At 33.8% G+C, this 15,828-nt stretch overlaps 1 protein-coding gene across 6 annotated transcripts in view; it reads left to right on the top strand.

Moving 5' to 3' along the window:
• LOC140436560 (protein strawberry notch-like) overlaps positions 1-8,216 on the top strand; it is a 60,198-nt gene extending 51,982 nt beyond the window's left edge. For all 6 annotated transcript variants that reach the window (XM_072525484.1, XM_072525481.1, XM_072525479.1 and 3 more), the window contains 6 exons: positions 1,208-1,543; positions 1,678-1,742; positions 2,822-2,998; positions 3,090-3,301; positions 4,026-4,296; positions 5,416-8,216. In XM_072525484.1, the coding sequence (XP_072381585.1) occupies positions 1,208-1,543; positions 1,678-1,742; positions 2,822-2,998; positions 3,090-3,301; positions 4,026-4,296; positions 5,416-5,507 (1,153 nt within the window). In that variant the 3' untranslated portion in view covers positions 5,508-8,216. The remainder of the gene's footprint in view (positions 1-1,207; positions 1,544-1,677; positions 1,743-2,821; positions 2,999-3,089; positions 3,302-4,025; positions 4,297-5,415) is intronic.
• The last annotated feature ends 7,612 nt before the right edge of the window (positions 8,217-15,828 follow it).

The raw sequence follows: 15,828 nt of genomic DNA, 5'->3' as shown, positions 1-15,828 counted from the left end.
CTCTACTTCAATCTGTTTTATCTCATTATCATCTGTTATTTTTGTGGTAAATGAAAATGAAGGTTGTACTCATTATTGAATGTACGGCGATAAATATCACAGGAAACACTCAAAAACGTTGTACTATTTATAGGAGTTTATTTATTGTTAGTGTAGAGAATTTAACATTTTGAGGTTAGTTTTGATTTTATACAAAAAAATATAATACACAAGTTTAACTTACCAGTACTTTCTTGTTGAAAATCAGAAGGTACCCACTCATCTCCTGAGTAAGCGAAAATACTAGGCTCATAACTCACATTACTTAAACTGTCGTCATCCATTTTATTGAAAAATCACAACCGCAAAATACTAAATAACTACCTTAGGAATGAAGGAATAGTGGTGTATGTCTGACTTGCACCACTGCTCCCCCGACTACTACAGAGATTTTGTTTGACTGTCAAGTTTGTGCTGCTATCTGTGAGCAAATAGAAGAGATATGACTTACACCACTGTTGCTTCTGATAGATTTGAATATGCACTTATCTCTATTGTATAAAAAAAGTGACTTACACCACTTTTCCTTTCACTTCCTCATATATTTGTCAGCCATGTAATAAAACTCTTAAACAAGGTCATTTAAAGTTAAACCTTATTTGCCCGTGGGTTTTCTGTTTTAAATATTTTCACAGCTTAAGCATATCAAAATCGTGCAAAATGTGTTAACGTAAGAAATTATCTAGATTAGAATCAAGAATTTCAGTCATGCCATTCAGAGATGTTTAAACTGTAAATTTTCGTTGTCGATTAACAGTTGTATTATTTTTGTAATTTATTTGTATTTTTTGGTTATTTTAAAAAATAGAAATTTTTGTATGCCACAACCCGTTTTATTATGTTTGTTTGTATCATATTAACATTAATTATGTCTATCTTATACAATGTTCTAATAAGTAGTACATGGTTGTTTCAATAAATTTCTAAAACTAGAACTTTACACTTTTTTTTTCGATGACTATATTTAAAATGATTCAGAGTTGTGAAGGAAATATTCTATGTAGGAGTTCAATTTCGGCTTGCAAATATAGAATAAATTCTATCTAATTAAGCTTAAACGTTTACTGTGATAAGATTGAACAGGAGTTTAGTATTATGCTGCATTAATATTAATAAATGGCAATGTTAATGTAATCACTATCTAACTTTCATTCTTGTTATTTTTTAGGTTAGAAAGTTTAGGTGCTCTGACCCACGGTGACCGTCGAGCGACCGAAACGCGTGATCTCAGTCAGTTCAACATCGACAACAAGTACGGTCGTTCCGCGCTCGAAGCGACCATGAAGGCCGTAATGGGTTATGAACAGCCAGTAGTCCCGCCCCCACGAGACTACAAGGGCGACTTCTTCAAAGACATCGCCGCTGCGTTGATCGGCGTGGGGATGATTGTAAATAGCGAAAATATGCCGGGAGTGCTGTCCTTAGATAAGGATTATAATAATATGTCCAAGTTCCTTAATCGTATTTTGGGTATGCCCGTAGAATTGCAGAATAGGCTATTCAAGTGAGTGCATTTTGTAATACTTTTGAGTGTTCGCGTAAAATTAAACCAGTTTATAGATCCACTTGTACATACTATATTATTTATAAATCTTTTTCCGTTTTATAATTTTAACGATTATTTAATTTGTATTGTAGATATTTTACTGATACTCTTGCTGCTATCATCACATCAGCAAAAAGATCCGGAAGATTCGATCTAGGTAAGTAATAGTTTACCTCAGTGGCAGATCTAGAAATTTGTCTCCGGTTGGGGGGACTTCCAATGAAACTACATAAAAGATAAATCGTAGGTTTTCTTTCATTTTGGACCTTCTTGGGAGGATTTGACTTGCCATTTTAACGATAAAAAATGTCAAAAAACATTACTAACAAAACAATACTATAGAAACACAAGCCAGACGTACAGCCGCCGTGGTGACTTGACTCTGACTACGTTACTGTTTGAACTCAACTGACCTTGAGAACAGGCGAAGTGAAAATGGTAGCACCCGATTCGTTCCGAACTTAGCCGAGCAACACACGCATTTTACTCCACATCACCATGCTACCAATATACATACATCAACTGCGGCACTACGCCCACGCGATGCTGCGTGCAAACTCAGACAATATTAGATACGAGAATGCCCTAATTAGAACGCATTAAGAGGGAAACCGTTATTCTATTCTATCAATACAGAAAGCTCTCGAAAGCTATGGCATTGATAGTCCTTCTTACCACATGTGGTTTCCGTGATAGTTTACTATCTATCACTACTCCCAAATATCTCTCAAACATCTGCACTGAGATTATTTGACTCTCTAATATCAGCGGCACCAACTGAAATTTTCGCCTCCACGTAAAGAATACGATCTCTGACTTCCTTGGACTGAGTCTCAAGTAATTACGACTTACCTGTACCAAGTTGTGCAATGTTTTTAGATTCCCTCCCATAAAGATCACAGCAAGCTCTTCCGCATATGCCTGAGCATAGCCTCCATACCTCTCTATTTCTCCGAAGAGGTTATGCATCACTGTACTTCAAAGGTACGGAGAAAGAATCCCCCTTGGGGACATCCCTTTCCAATGGGCCTAATTGATTTTGGCCCCGCGCACTCCACGATAAGTCTGTGTCCCACCATAAACCCGATCCACCTCAGGCTCAGGAACATGACATCGCACGATTGAAAACTTCAATGATTCGAAGTCTACATTGTCGAAAGTCCCTTCTATGTCTGTATATAATAATTATAAGAACAAAATTAATGACACCTAATGTTATTATTGGTATTTTTTAAGGTATTCTGGATCTTGGTGCTGGAGGAGAACTAGTGAAACGAGTTCGCACGGTGACGTTCCTAAGAAAACACGCGACAGGTATCGCTCCCACAGAACTTCATACTGTTCATGTGGAACGAGGCATGGCGTGGCCAGAGGCCTTAGAAAAGTTTTCAGAACTTATTGGAGAACATGAAGGTTTGTATTTGAGAGATTATATTAAATGAAAATTAATGCAACTACAATAATAGAAAAGTTCCTCCATGAATTATATATTTTACTCTTGTAGGTTTCTGGATATCACATCAAATCCGCAATGGTAAAACGACCGCCATCTTAGCCGTTGCTGTGGATACTGGCGGCGGTGGAGGAGGCAACAAAGGCAAAAAGGAAGGTAAAAAGGAAAGCAAGAAAGATATGATGTTTTCCGTGTACAGGCCGAATACAGGGTTGCAATTCAGACAGGAGAGTTTAGCCGAACTAGAGAAAAAATACAAAAAAGTAAGTTTTTTATTAAATTTATTTTCTGACTATTTTTATTATACATTGTACTAACCTCAATAGAACGCTGCTTGCTGAAGAAGCCGCTCATACTTGAAAATTTTAAGAACGTCCTTGGCATTTGCAAATCAAAATTATTTGGACATTTAGAGAATTTTCGTCGTTCTCTATTATTTACAATTTATTTTGGTAGTAAATTTCCAATTGCATATCAACTTATTAAATTTTTCACAGTTTGTTTGTAATTTGATGAATTACTGATAACTGATGATGACAAAACAGTATGTATGCTAAATTAATCATTTGAAGTCGTAACCATGCTTCACATGACACCAGCTCTAGTCATTAACTTTCACACATAATATTATTTACATTAGTAGCATTGATTCTAGACGCGATAGTCCAGGCATTATCTATTCTAAGTTGGGTGTGAAGCATATAAACGCAGTTTTTTTGCATAAATCGCTTTAAAATATCACTACAAATGGTAATTTTACTATGCGTGAGTTGTAAAATGTGGGATTAACTTTGTGGGAGCACTATTGGTTTTAAAACAATTTTGTATCAGACATAAAAGTTTTGTTATTGAATTTTACATAACATAATGTTAGTTTCAAACCTTAAACTAACAGAAAAAAAAAACCGTTAGAAAAAGGTTGTTTTTTGCGAGTATTGAGCTCCCTTTAGCGCATATTGTATATATTTTTTTTGTTTTTATTTTAAGGTGGAATCTGGTGAATCAGAAAAATCCTGGTCTCAACAATACGACGCTTCTGTAAATACTTGTTCTCATGCATACTGGAGAGGTAATTGCCGGAACGTCTCGGTAGGCCACGATTGTGAAGTCGGACTGAGACGAAGAACCTACAACGTAGTGTCTGGTTCGGTATTGTCGGTATGGAGTAGAGTCGAAGGAGTTTTGGCGAGCAAAACAGGCTCGCAGAATAAGATGCAAGTTATACGTTTACGGACCAAAGATGACATTAAAATTGTGGGTAAGTTTAAAAAATATTTATCTTCTCTTATGGATGGTTATAAACGGGTGTAAATTTCGTCTTAGGCCACATTAATAAGGGTCGTATGCATGAATAAATTGGAAAATATGAAAATTTTTATATTACTGGCGGTACAAGATCCAGCATATCTTAGTCTTTGCGTAAGTCAGTTATTTACACGTAATGTGGTTCCTATTAAATATTGATTAATAATATTTTAATCTTCTTTAAAGCCATACTCAGCTATGTACTTGTAACTAAATTTTTTAAAGGTTTTCTGCGTTTTGATATTTTTTAACATCAACCCGTTGGTCTGTGTTATAAAGGAACCTGGCTCTTTTCTTATGTAAAAGTGGTTTCAGTTCAATTGGCTGAAACTTTGCGGAGAGGTAGCTTTTTTTCGTGCTGATTAAAAGATACCATTGCGCCAAAACTCAGAAATCAATTGTACAATCTGCACAAGGTCTGCAGACTGCCCCCGATCCTATATAGGCCAAACAAATCATAGAATCCAAAATAGGATTTATGAACATTCCATTTCTGTTCGCAATTCCGACTCAATTTCAGCTCTAGTTCAACACCATCTTCATACAGGTCACAAAATTGATTTTGAAACTCCAGAACCATAGCCCCCATCCATGTTCACGGAATTCATAACTCCAAATTTATAAAAGTCACAATATCTTTGGTTCTAATCAATGAAAATTTATGTTTTTTTTTTTAATTTGAGATACCTCGTTGCATATATTATAAAAATGCAATTAGTTAATTTTTGAATTGTTTATTTAACCCAGCATTTTGTGTAAACGATTTAAAATAAATATTTATCTTAGAAAATTTTATTTCTCTTATTATTATTAGTGGAAAAGGTTATGAAATGATAAGTAACATAAATATTTGTGTATTACAGTTATAAATAATATGTTTTAACAATACATTTCTGACTTCTGCATAGGCTTGTTGTTGCCATGAATTATTTTCTGTTTGATGTTAACTCTCTTATAGAATGCTCTGAATTATTTCTCTCTGTTAAGGTTCCCCTCTCACCTTTTCTATGGTATAAAATATGTAGCTGAAAATTTTGAAAGTAATACTAATATATGCTGTCTTATATTACAGGTACACTCATTCCAAAAAATTGTGTAGACGATTTAGTCAAAGCTCTATCGTCCGACGCGGAAAAGACAGAGGAAAAAACTTTCGAAGATTAAAGAGACTGAAAAGTGAAATAAAACGCTATCATCAGTTGAACACTTGATATCACAAATTTGCCATTGTAATTTTTCGTCCTTAACTTATATTGTTTGTTAATTTTTCGAATTTGTGATATCAATTGTAACTTTTTAGGAAACAAATACAGGGCAAATATAGTATTTTGCGGCACTACAAAAATGAGTTGCATTGTAGTCCAGTGAATCGTAACGTGTGGATTAATTTTTTTTTCTTTTTTTGGAAAACCAATCTTAGCAAAGGGAACCAAACGTTTTTGATTTTGATTTTTATCCTTAATTATTAGTCTTGCATAAATGTCGGGATTGACCGAATAGTGTAGAGATACTCGCTTTATAAACGAGATTCGTGTAAAGATCAACGACACGTTTCTATCTAAAATTTCTAGTGTGATTTGCGACCTTCACAAATGCCTTAATATGTACTAAGCTTGTTCAGAAGGTAAAGGCATTTTTGGCATAAAAAATTAAACACAGAAGATGTCAACACAAAATTTTATGTACAAAGTCACAGTACCTTAGGCTATTTTTCAATGTAGTTGCCTTGGTTGTCAATGCATTTATTATATCGTGGAATCAATTTTACGATGTGAGTGTTGTAGGCTTCTACCGCCAAATGCATAAGCCAGGATATCACTTTATCTTTGAGTTGTTCGTCGTATCCAAACTTCTTTCCACCCAGGAATTCCTTCAGTTTAGGGAACAGATGATAATCTGACGGCTTGAGGTATGTGCTGAAGCGAGGGTGCTCGCAAATTTCCCATTCTAGACGTTGAAGTCCTCGCTGAGTTCTTGCCGATGCATGGGGATGAGCATTGTCGTGAATCAGGCACACCTTCGTCGACAACATGCTACCTCGTTTATTCTGTATTGCACGTTTTAGTCTTTGAAGGGTTTCGCAATAGGCTTCTGAATTTATTTTTTCAGCTCTAGACATAAATTCTACGTGAATTAAACCTTTACATTTAAAAACCTAATCACATTGCGTGCTTCACATTTGGCGGGATTTTAACACAGTAATGAGACTTGGTTCACACCGATGCGACAGACACTACAGACAGAGGTAACTTTCGCACATGAAATCGCGGCCACGTTTTCTTTCTACTTTTCCTTGTAGAATTAATTGCAGCAACCTATATTTTTCGTTGTTCCTCGTGATGTTACCGATGTATTCGATTTTAGCTGTTTTTATTGTGTTTAACAACTATTTTCCTTTAATACAGTAGGACAACTTTACTTTTGATTCTTTTTGCTGGTCTATATTGCCGTTGGCTCTTTTTGAGCATATATATCTTTTGTTGTTCCTTGGAGCAAATCCGTTCTGTCAAAACTCTTTTTCTACAAGTGTCAATTCTTCCCATAAATATTCCGATTTACATGCTCAGATAGCACGATCTCTTAATGTTTTATGACTAGTATCTTTTGTTTAGGGTAGTGATATGAGTAGTTATACAAATAATGGTTCGTCTGCTTTTGTTTTCGATATACTATGTGCCCAAATTTTCCATTTAAATGCTTAGTAACAACAATTCGATACGTGGCAACAATGTGGTAAGTTGGATATTCAACACAACGAAAAACAAGTGTTTTTATATAGCACATATCAGTGCTATGCACAAATAGATCGCATCAACTTACAAGAGAAACGAAAGACACTAGTTTCCGATATGAGAATTAAAAAAACACTAGCTTAAAGAGGAAGTACAAATTAAAGTTACTGAAGTAATTAGGAGAGGCATATACTCAACTTTGGACGCAGAAGGCTGGATGATGTAGCATAGTAGAATCTTACGAATTTTATGACAAATCCCTCGACAACTCCAATATGTCATAGGATTTCAGTAACTGGAGGCGAAAATACGTCATTATGATATAATATATAATACACCTCAAAAATAAAAGACGCATTATTTCCTACGTTAAATCTCTTAAGCATCTATGGACTAACCGATAGGTGCTTAGCAGGTAGGGTGTTTTGCCTGAAAGAGCAGTTGCCACACTGCGATCTATTGTGAGCTTTTATTGTGTGCATTTAAAAATCCAACGAATTCGTTAACAAAACTTTCAGAATATAAAATTCACTAATAAAATTATTCTTAATAACGATAAGAAGACAGTCAGGAGTTTGTGAAGTAGACGATAGAATATGCAAAAATCTACATCGAAATCTAATCTGGGAGAGCATTGTGAAAGTCATGTAATATATATATATATATATATATATATATATATATATATATATATATATACATTTTTTCCTTGGAATGACAGAATTATTATATTAATTATATCTAAATACATGATCCACGAATAATCGACGTGATTATTCCACGACGACCACGCGATCCACGACGTCAACACACCAATTCTCTCTTACCGTTTGGGAATCTGTAATAACTAGTATCATACTGCTTTCTTTCCAAAATACAGATAAACATTAACGAATCAAATATGTTTGGTGCCCGTTTTTTAATTAATTTTAATGCACGTTTGTAAAACGTGCGTTATTTGAAAAATCTGTGAAATAGTTATATTTAGGTATGATGTATTTATATGACAAGTAGAATTTTATTAAATACTTTTTTGTATACATTTTTGTTAGTTATTTCGAGAGGAAAGACTTTGTCTTTTTTTAAAGGATTTATTTAAAAACGTGTATAATATTGTGTTCACAGTAAAAAATTCATCTGATTTGTTTTATTTTTTTTTTCTCCTACAAGCCTATAAATGTAGTCTTGTTATGCTACGCCTAAACATGTGAACAAATGCTGATCAATAAAATCGAAGTCCTTGGGACAATGAACATGCTACCAGAAAGATTACACAGTCATTTCGCATTTTTTTGGCTATGAATATGCTATAATCTATCAGAAGGTGTTATGTGGTTAAAAGTGGTTTTTAACAGAAGAGTAGCTCACGATTTTTGAGTTTTATACAAAATTAACTAAAAACTAAGTCTATAATTATATGGTACAAATTATTATCTTCTATAAAGAATCATATGAAAGTTAAATTTAACTAACCAATTAACCAGGACGGGCATTGCGAAACTATCGAAAGAATCATATGAAAGTTAAATTTAACTAACCAATTAACCAGGACGGGCATTGCGAAACTATCGAAAGACATTGAAGGATTCGTAATAAAAACAAAAAATCTTTTAATTTTACCAAATCTCCAAACACATCCGACAAGGGGACAATGAATAAAGCAAGGGAAAATACATTTAGACCTTATGAAATTAGGTTTTAACACCAATCTCACGAACACCGTAACTACTACAAGGGATGTTACGTAAGTCTTACAATATGTATTCTGTCTTATGAAGTTGCTATCACTGCAATAATGATGCATTTCTTTCAGCAGATAAATCAATTGAACACTAATTTCACTATTACATCACTACATGCGTATTATCAATCGGGCAGGCAAAATCGGAATCAAAGTCACAAATCAGCTTTTTCCTCAAAAATCGATTTCGTATGTATACGTAATCTATATCAACAGTAGAAAATGCAGTACTTAAAGATATGCACGAATTATATATTAGACTTAAACGAAAGGTACAAGAATACACTTTTGGTTGAAAGCTACGAACATATTTCCAAGTATATAGATGCATTCAATATTAAAGAACTCAATGTAAAAAATCTAGAAACATTTCGTAGATACTGGTAGATAAGGATAATGACAGTATTGTGAATCGGATGGGATTCCTGAAAAGGAATCTGAAAGGAGGGAACTTATATGGAAACACTAAAAGAAAGTCTAACCATTTACACAAGCACATATCTTAGGCTCACCAACCAATATTCAACGAATCTCGTTCACTAATGTATAGATGAGTCAATACAACAATCTTAACTAGTTTCAAACTGTTAAATGTTGCCGGTTTCGAGCCTTACAATGTATGCCTTATCATCAGGCCACAATTCATAGGTATTTGTTCTAAGAAAAACTATAGGCTAAGAACAACAACAACCAAACAAAGAACAACTAAATCAAAACGAGAGTTAAAATAAGCCAACAACTGTGACGTTAATTAACTAAGAATTTATACTATATATAATATTAATTGAGAGAAATTGATACAATATATTAAGACATCAGTTGCATTTGTTATAACCTGTCTGATGGAAACTGCACAATGTAGTCAGTTATTAATTAATTAACTGATAAATGGTTTATAAATTTAAATTAAAATAAAAAGTTGTAAGATAAACCTATTATATGAGAGAGATAAACCTATTATGACTTACATATCAGACACAAGAAGGCTCTTCTATGGTAGAAGCCACAGTTATAATGCAGTGCAGATAAGATAGGCAATGTATTTCTTACGGGAGAACGGCCGACCACGTAGCCGGTTTGCACTGGAATATATGCGCACACAACAATTGTCTACGGTTGTATAAAAGACTATCATTATTGTTTCAACTAAAGCATGATTCAATCAACGATGTGTAAATAAGAGAGTTACATTGTCGGACTAAACAATAACATAAAGAAAAATACTATAAAAAAAGTAAAAGATATCAAAAACTCATTGTCGATAGCTATCTATATTTATTAATTTTCAATAGCGTACATTGTAGACCGGTGCTCATGTATGGGTGTGAGACGTGGACCCTGACCAAAGAAACTGAAAGAAAACTTAGATGTTCTGACAGGAAAATCCCAACGTCTAAGATGGGCTGGCCATGTCCATAGACTCTCTAATAACCGCCTTGCCAAGTTAATATGGGAGGAAGCCCCTTAGAACGTCCTCGAATGCGATGGAGAGACAATATATGGTCAGATCTAAGAACAATGGGGCTGCCCACTGACCCAACTATTATGAACGACCGTTCAAGATGGAAGCAAGCTGTGCAGTCAGCCAAAACCCACCCCGGGTTGTAGTGCTACGAGAAGAAGAAGAAGTACATTGTAAACACATTCTTTTTGAAATAAAGATCATTATTAAGTCATTAGGAGAAGCGAATCAGCTTTAATCCCCATTGTCCACGCAAAGCAAACATGTTGGTCGATTTGGGTACTGGCCATTAGACCAAAAACTATGAAATCTCAGTTCTATTTCATTTTCGCAAACGGATGGAAGTACTAACATCATGAAGCAGTTGCCAGTATCTGTCGTGAATTTCAAACAGGGTATGACTCTTAGTGTGCAAGGAAAATGTGCGTTGTGAGTGTTCGCAAAATTTATAACATCCGCGAAGAAGCCCAGCAAGACGAACTGAAACCGGTACAAAAAAGGAAGAAAAACAGTTTCCAGTTCAATTCACGTGAGAATACTTACGATGAGGGACTGAAATCTCGAATACTTACGATGAGGCACTGAAATTGTCCATAATTTTTTCTTTTTGGAAAATATACCACCAACCCTCGACAGCATAATGAACAGAGTGAAGGATGATGAGAATCTACCAGCTTTTTCAAAAACCACATTTTATAGGCTACTAAATGACATGGGTTTTGCATATGGTAAACGAGGCCTAGATTGGATAATGATGTAAAGAAAAGATATTATATCCTGGAGACGCAAGTACCTCAGACAAACAAAAACATTTAGGAAAAAGGATAATGTAAACCTAGTTTATACCGATGAGTCTTGGACTAACGTCGGTGCTTCAGTCAAAAAGGAATGGAGGGACGGGGATCTATATAAAGAATGGTTTGAGAAGACGTTTATTCCAAGCTTGCCGAAAGACAAAGAAAACCTTGTCGTTGTCTGTAATGCGTCGTACCACTCTCGCAAATTTGATTTCCCGAAAAAATTGTGGAAAAAAGCAAATCATTTATTGCCTAATCGAAAAGAACATTTTCTTCGAGGAAGATTACCTAAAAAGTGAATTACTGGATACTGCGGCCGCATTTAAAGACGAGTACGACAAGTACAAAATTGAAACAATTGCGGAAAAATATGGCATTAAGATTTTGAGATTGCCATCCTAACATTGAGAGCTGAACCCGATTGAGATGGTGTGGAGTAGAAGAAAAAATGTTTGCGGTGGACAGTTTGTACAGTAATATGTTTAGATATTGAATCGGTGATAATTAATAAATAGGAGATGATTCAGAGGATGACGACGATTTAGATATGGATTGCGATTAGTATTAATTAACGAGAAATATCTCAGATTTAGTGCTCATTTGTTTTTTTAGTACTGTACGTAGAAGAGAGAGAGAGAACAAAATGTGTAACGGATGACTTAAAGTATACCTACAATTTTTCAATAGTATGGGTGAAATTCTATCCGGTCCAGACCCTTTGAAGGTTTAAATTGGCCAGTTTTTCATATACTTATATAACTTCCAGAGTTACGTTACAAGAATCTATGCTGACTATCTTCTCATACTCTAAAATAGGCGTTATTAAATTATCATAATTGGGTAAAACTGTTAACAATATCTGCACCATTGTTGAAGACTGAATTTCCAAGAAACATAGTGTTGAAATTTTTGATTTTTTAGTCTTAAATATAAAATTGAGAAATCAATACTGAACTGTAAACTATAAGATACATTAAAATAGTTCAGTGACTTCATTAATAGTTGCATATACCCAAAACGTTATCTCGTGAGATACATGTATGATAAATATTAAGCTAGTAGGCTTCTCTCATAAAATTAAAAGCAAAATCATATTGAAGCTCAGTGGTATTATCACTAATGACTACAGAAATTGATAATGAGGGATGATAACGATTACAAGGCAATAAATATCTAGTCATCAGCAATTTCTACTAATGTGTTTTCTTTATTATTTGACAACACTAAGGTAGGTGATTTGTGGAAATGATCTTTAACGCCAACGCCAACCGAAGGTTTATAAATGCAGTATCAGCAGTATATGATAGCCAGCGCCAAGATCAACGGCGAACGCCAACGCCAACGTAAAGTTTATAAATCAGCCTTTATCATGAAATCAGTTTATGGTAATAACTCAAAATTGGAAAAAATTTGTTACGACAGTTTTCGTTGGGAGGATTGACATGTGAATATTTCAAGCAGAAGTTATCACTACACAAAGTTGTGCTATGTATCTAATAGAATGGAGAAGAATACAATAGTGATCTATTGTAATAGTCAAGTAGTCCTGAAGATACTCAGTTCCATACATAAACTCAAACTTTGTGTGGGATTGTTTGAATGTTCTTACTCTGGTTGGAAATTTCTCACACACCTACAACATGTTCAATCTGCAAACTACAAATTATAGAAATTTGTATATAGAATATAGATATTTTCAGTTAGTGTTTCTTTAGACTCATTTCTTCAAAGTACTAGAGCGAAGGTTCAAGATATCCTCTGCACTTGCACCACTTTTTCAGCATCACGAAGCCTTTGAGTTCTTTCCAGGAGTCATTATCATCATCATCTTTGGCTTGACAATCCTCTGTGGATCCTGATCTGTTCTAAGATTATATGTTTCTTCTTCTTCTTCCTATAGAGTAGAGTAAATTTTTATTTGCATAAATTTTTAAACATAATTGAGGAAATAACGTCACATTATTAATAACAGATTAAAAAATATATATATTGCCATCACACGTTTAAAATAGATTCACATTATAAATTAAATATGCTGATCAAGGAGAAAGATAGACCAGGCACTCCGCCACAGTATAGGGGCTCAATGTCAACTAGGTGTTGAAAAACCTTTCTTTTAAAAGCTCTATAGTATGTTTCCTGTTGAATGTCAGATGGTAGACTATTATAAAATTTACCACACGCATACAAAGGACTTCTCTCTGTTTTAGACAATCTGTGAAGTGGCAAATTCAAATTAAGGCTTCTTGTATTATATTCATGGTTGGGAAGCAGGTGATAAAACAAAGAAAATTTTTTAAAAAGGAACATAATACATTCAATTATATAGATGACTGAGTATATTGAGTGATTTGAATCGGCCTCTACAGGATTCCCCCGCCTTTAGTCCTAAGATCACCCGGACTGCCTTTTTTTGGACTATAAAGACAGTTGAGCTATCTACTGCAGCACCCCAGAAGATTACTCCATATCGCATAACAGAATTAAAGTTTGCATAATATACTGATAGTAAAATCCCCTGGTCTATAGCTCTTTAACAGTCTTAATGAGTAGCAGGCTTTATTCAGTTTTTTTGTTGTATTTGTTCCCCCCAATTCAGATTCTGGTCAATATGAATACCAAGAAATTTAACCGATCTAGCAGGTTCCGTGTTTTATAGAAAATTAATTGTACTTATCTGGAAACTGTTCTCGTGACTGGGTAGTCCTAAAGTAGACGTCGTGATACTTATCTGTATCTTCACAAATAATTAATTTTTTTCTTACTAATCTTCATCTTTTGTAATGCAACTTTTTTGGTAATGTAAAGGCTTAATATCCCAATCACAACATGGTTTTCATAGCAAAAATCCACTGCAACAAACTTGGTTTGCTATCAATCTGATATATTATCTTATATGGAGGACTGTAAACAAGTAGATGCAATATACACAGATTTCTCCAAAGTATTTGATCGTGTAGATCACCGAATACTTTTGGGCAAATTAATTAATGTAGGCTTTCATGTCAGATTTGTTGAATTGATTAAAAACTCTACATCTGGAAGAAGTCAAAGAGTCAATATAGGTTGTAATCGGTCTGACAGTATCTCAGTAACATCTGGAGTTCCTCAAGGAGGCCACACTTCTTTTTAATATCTTCGTTAACGACATCACTTCATGTTTCCTTAATAGCAAATGTCTATTGTTGTGTCTATCTCTAATCTAATGTTGGCAGATGACTTAAAATTTTTGAAAGTTATAGTTAGCTTAAAAGACCAAGCCTTGCTACAAGATGATTTAGACTGACTACAAAATTGGTGCAATCAGAACAAACTCCACTTAAATGTAAAAAAATGTAGTTTTATGTTTTTCTCGTAAAGTCAATACAACTGAAACAAGCTATACTATTCATAATCAGCCACTGAATTATGTTTCTTCTATTCAGGATTTGGGTGTTATTTTTGATGAGAAGCTTACTTTCTGTGACCACATAAACTGTATTTCAAAAAAGGCATCTATACTTCTTGGTTTCTTTACTAGGAATTGCAAGTATTTCTCCATTGATTCAACAAGATTGACAGTATTGTTGCTTAGTTAGAACTGTTTTGGAATACTGATCAGTTATTTGGTCACCCTATTTTCAAAACAATATTGATACCATAGAAAGAGTCCAGCATAAATTTTTGAGATATTGTTCTTACCATGTCCACACTATTGAAAATCATGATTATTCCCATATCGAACAACAATTATCTTTACTCTCACTCAAGAACCATCATGATGTAAGGAGTTCTATTTATATATAAGATCATACATTAATTTATTGATTGTCCAAACCTGTTAAGCCAGAACAACCTATGGTATTCACAACCCATTGGATAGATACATGGGGCTATTAAATGTTCTCGATTTTTATATTTTCAATATAATTTCAACTGTTAAAAAGATCTCTTGCTTTGTGATATGTATATTGGGATTGTTGAATTTTGTTCTTGTTATATTTTGTTTGTTTTTTTAGTATGTAAGATTTTTAGTCTCATTTTTTAAACTTTTTAATAATGATTTTATATTATAAGTAATTTTAAGTTTTGAATCTTAATTGTGATAACTTGTATATTGTAATTTAAACTGTTAATAGGGTTATCACGTGTATTAAATAAATAAAATGCTATTAGTCTTGTCTTTGGTTTTAACAGCCTGTAGAGCCAGAAGTACTAACTGTAGTTCATTAATACTGACTGATAGGATAATTTACAATATCGTCAATAGATTGCACAGAATTTTCTGGTTAGGCAATATATTTAATAAAAATTTGATGTCTTGATGTCTAATATATTACACAACCTTTTAATATTATCTACACAGGATGAATTATTATAAATCAGACTATTATTGACTACCCATGAGAAAAGTACTCTTCTAGTGTTTTCCTTCACGTTTTATTAACTCTGTCAATTTCTGTAAGACATCTTCAATTTCACATGTATTTAATAGAAAATAGGGTAACTTTGTGTTTGGTATATCAAATAGTTACAATGTAATGAATCAGAGGCTCCAGATTGAATCTGCCATATCCATAAATCATGCAAACAATGAATACTTTGAGTAATAATAGAATTAGTAAAGCTTTGTGCCATGCAGTCCTAAAAATAGCATAATACTTTGTGGTTCCTAAATTACCCTGGTAGGATCAAAAACTTACCAGTCATACAACTACAAAGTTACATTATGTATCTACAATTTCCACATTAAAAAAGAAATATTTCGGTAAAC

This window comes from Diabrotica undecimpunctata, chromosome 3 (assembly GCF_040954645.1).
Source record: "Diabrotica undecimpunctata isolate CICGRU chromosome 3, icDiaUnde3, whole genome shotgun sequence".
NCBI classification, from domain to species: Eukaryota; Metazoa; Arthropoda; class Insecta; order Coleoptera; family Chrysomelidae; genus Diabrotica; species Diabrotica undecimpunctata.
The sequence above is the reverse complement of the archived record's forward strand: the minus strand, read 5'-3'. Positions and strand labels throughout refer to the sequence as shown.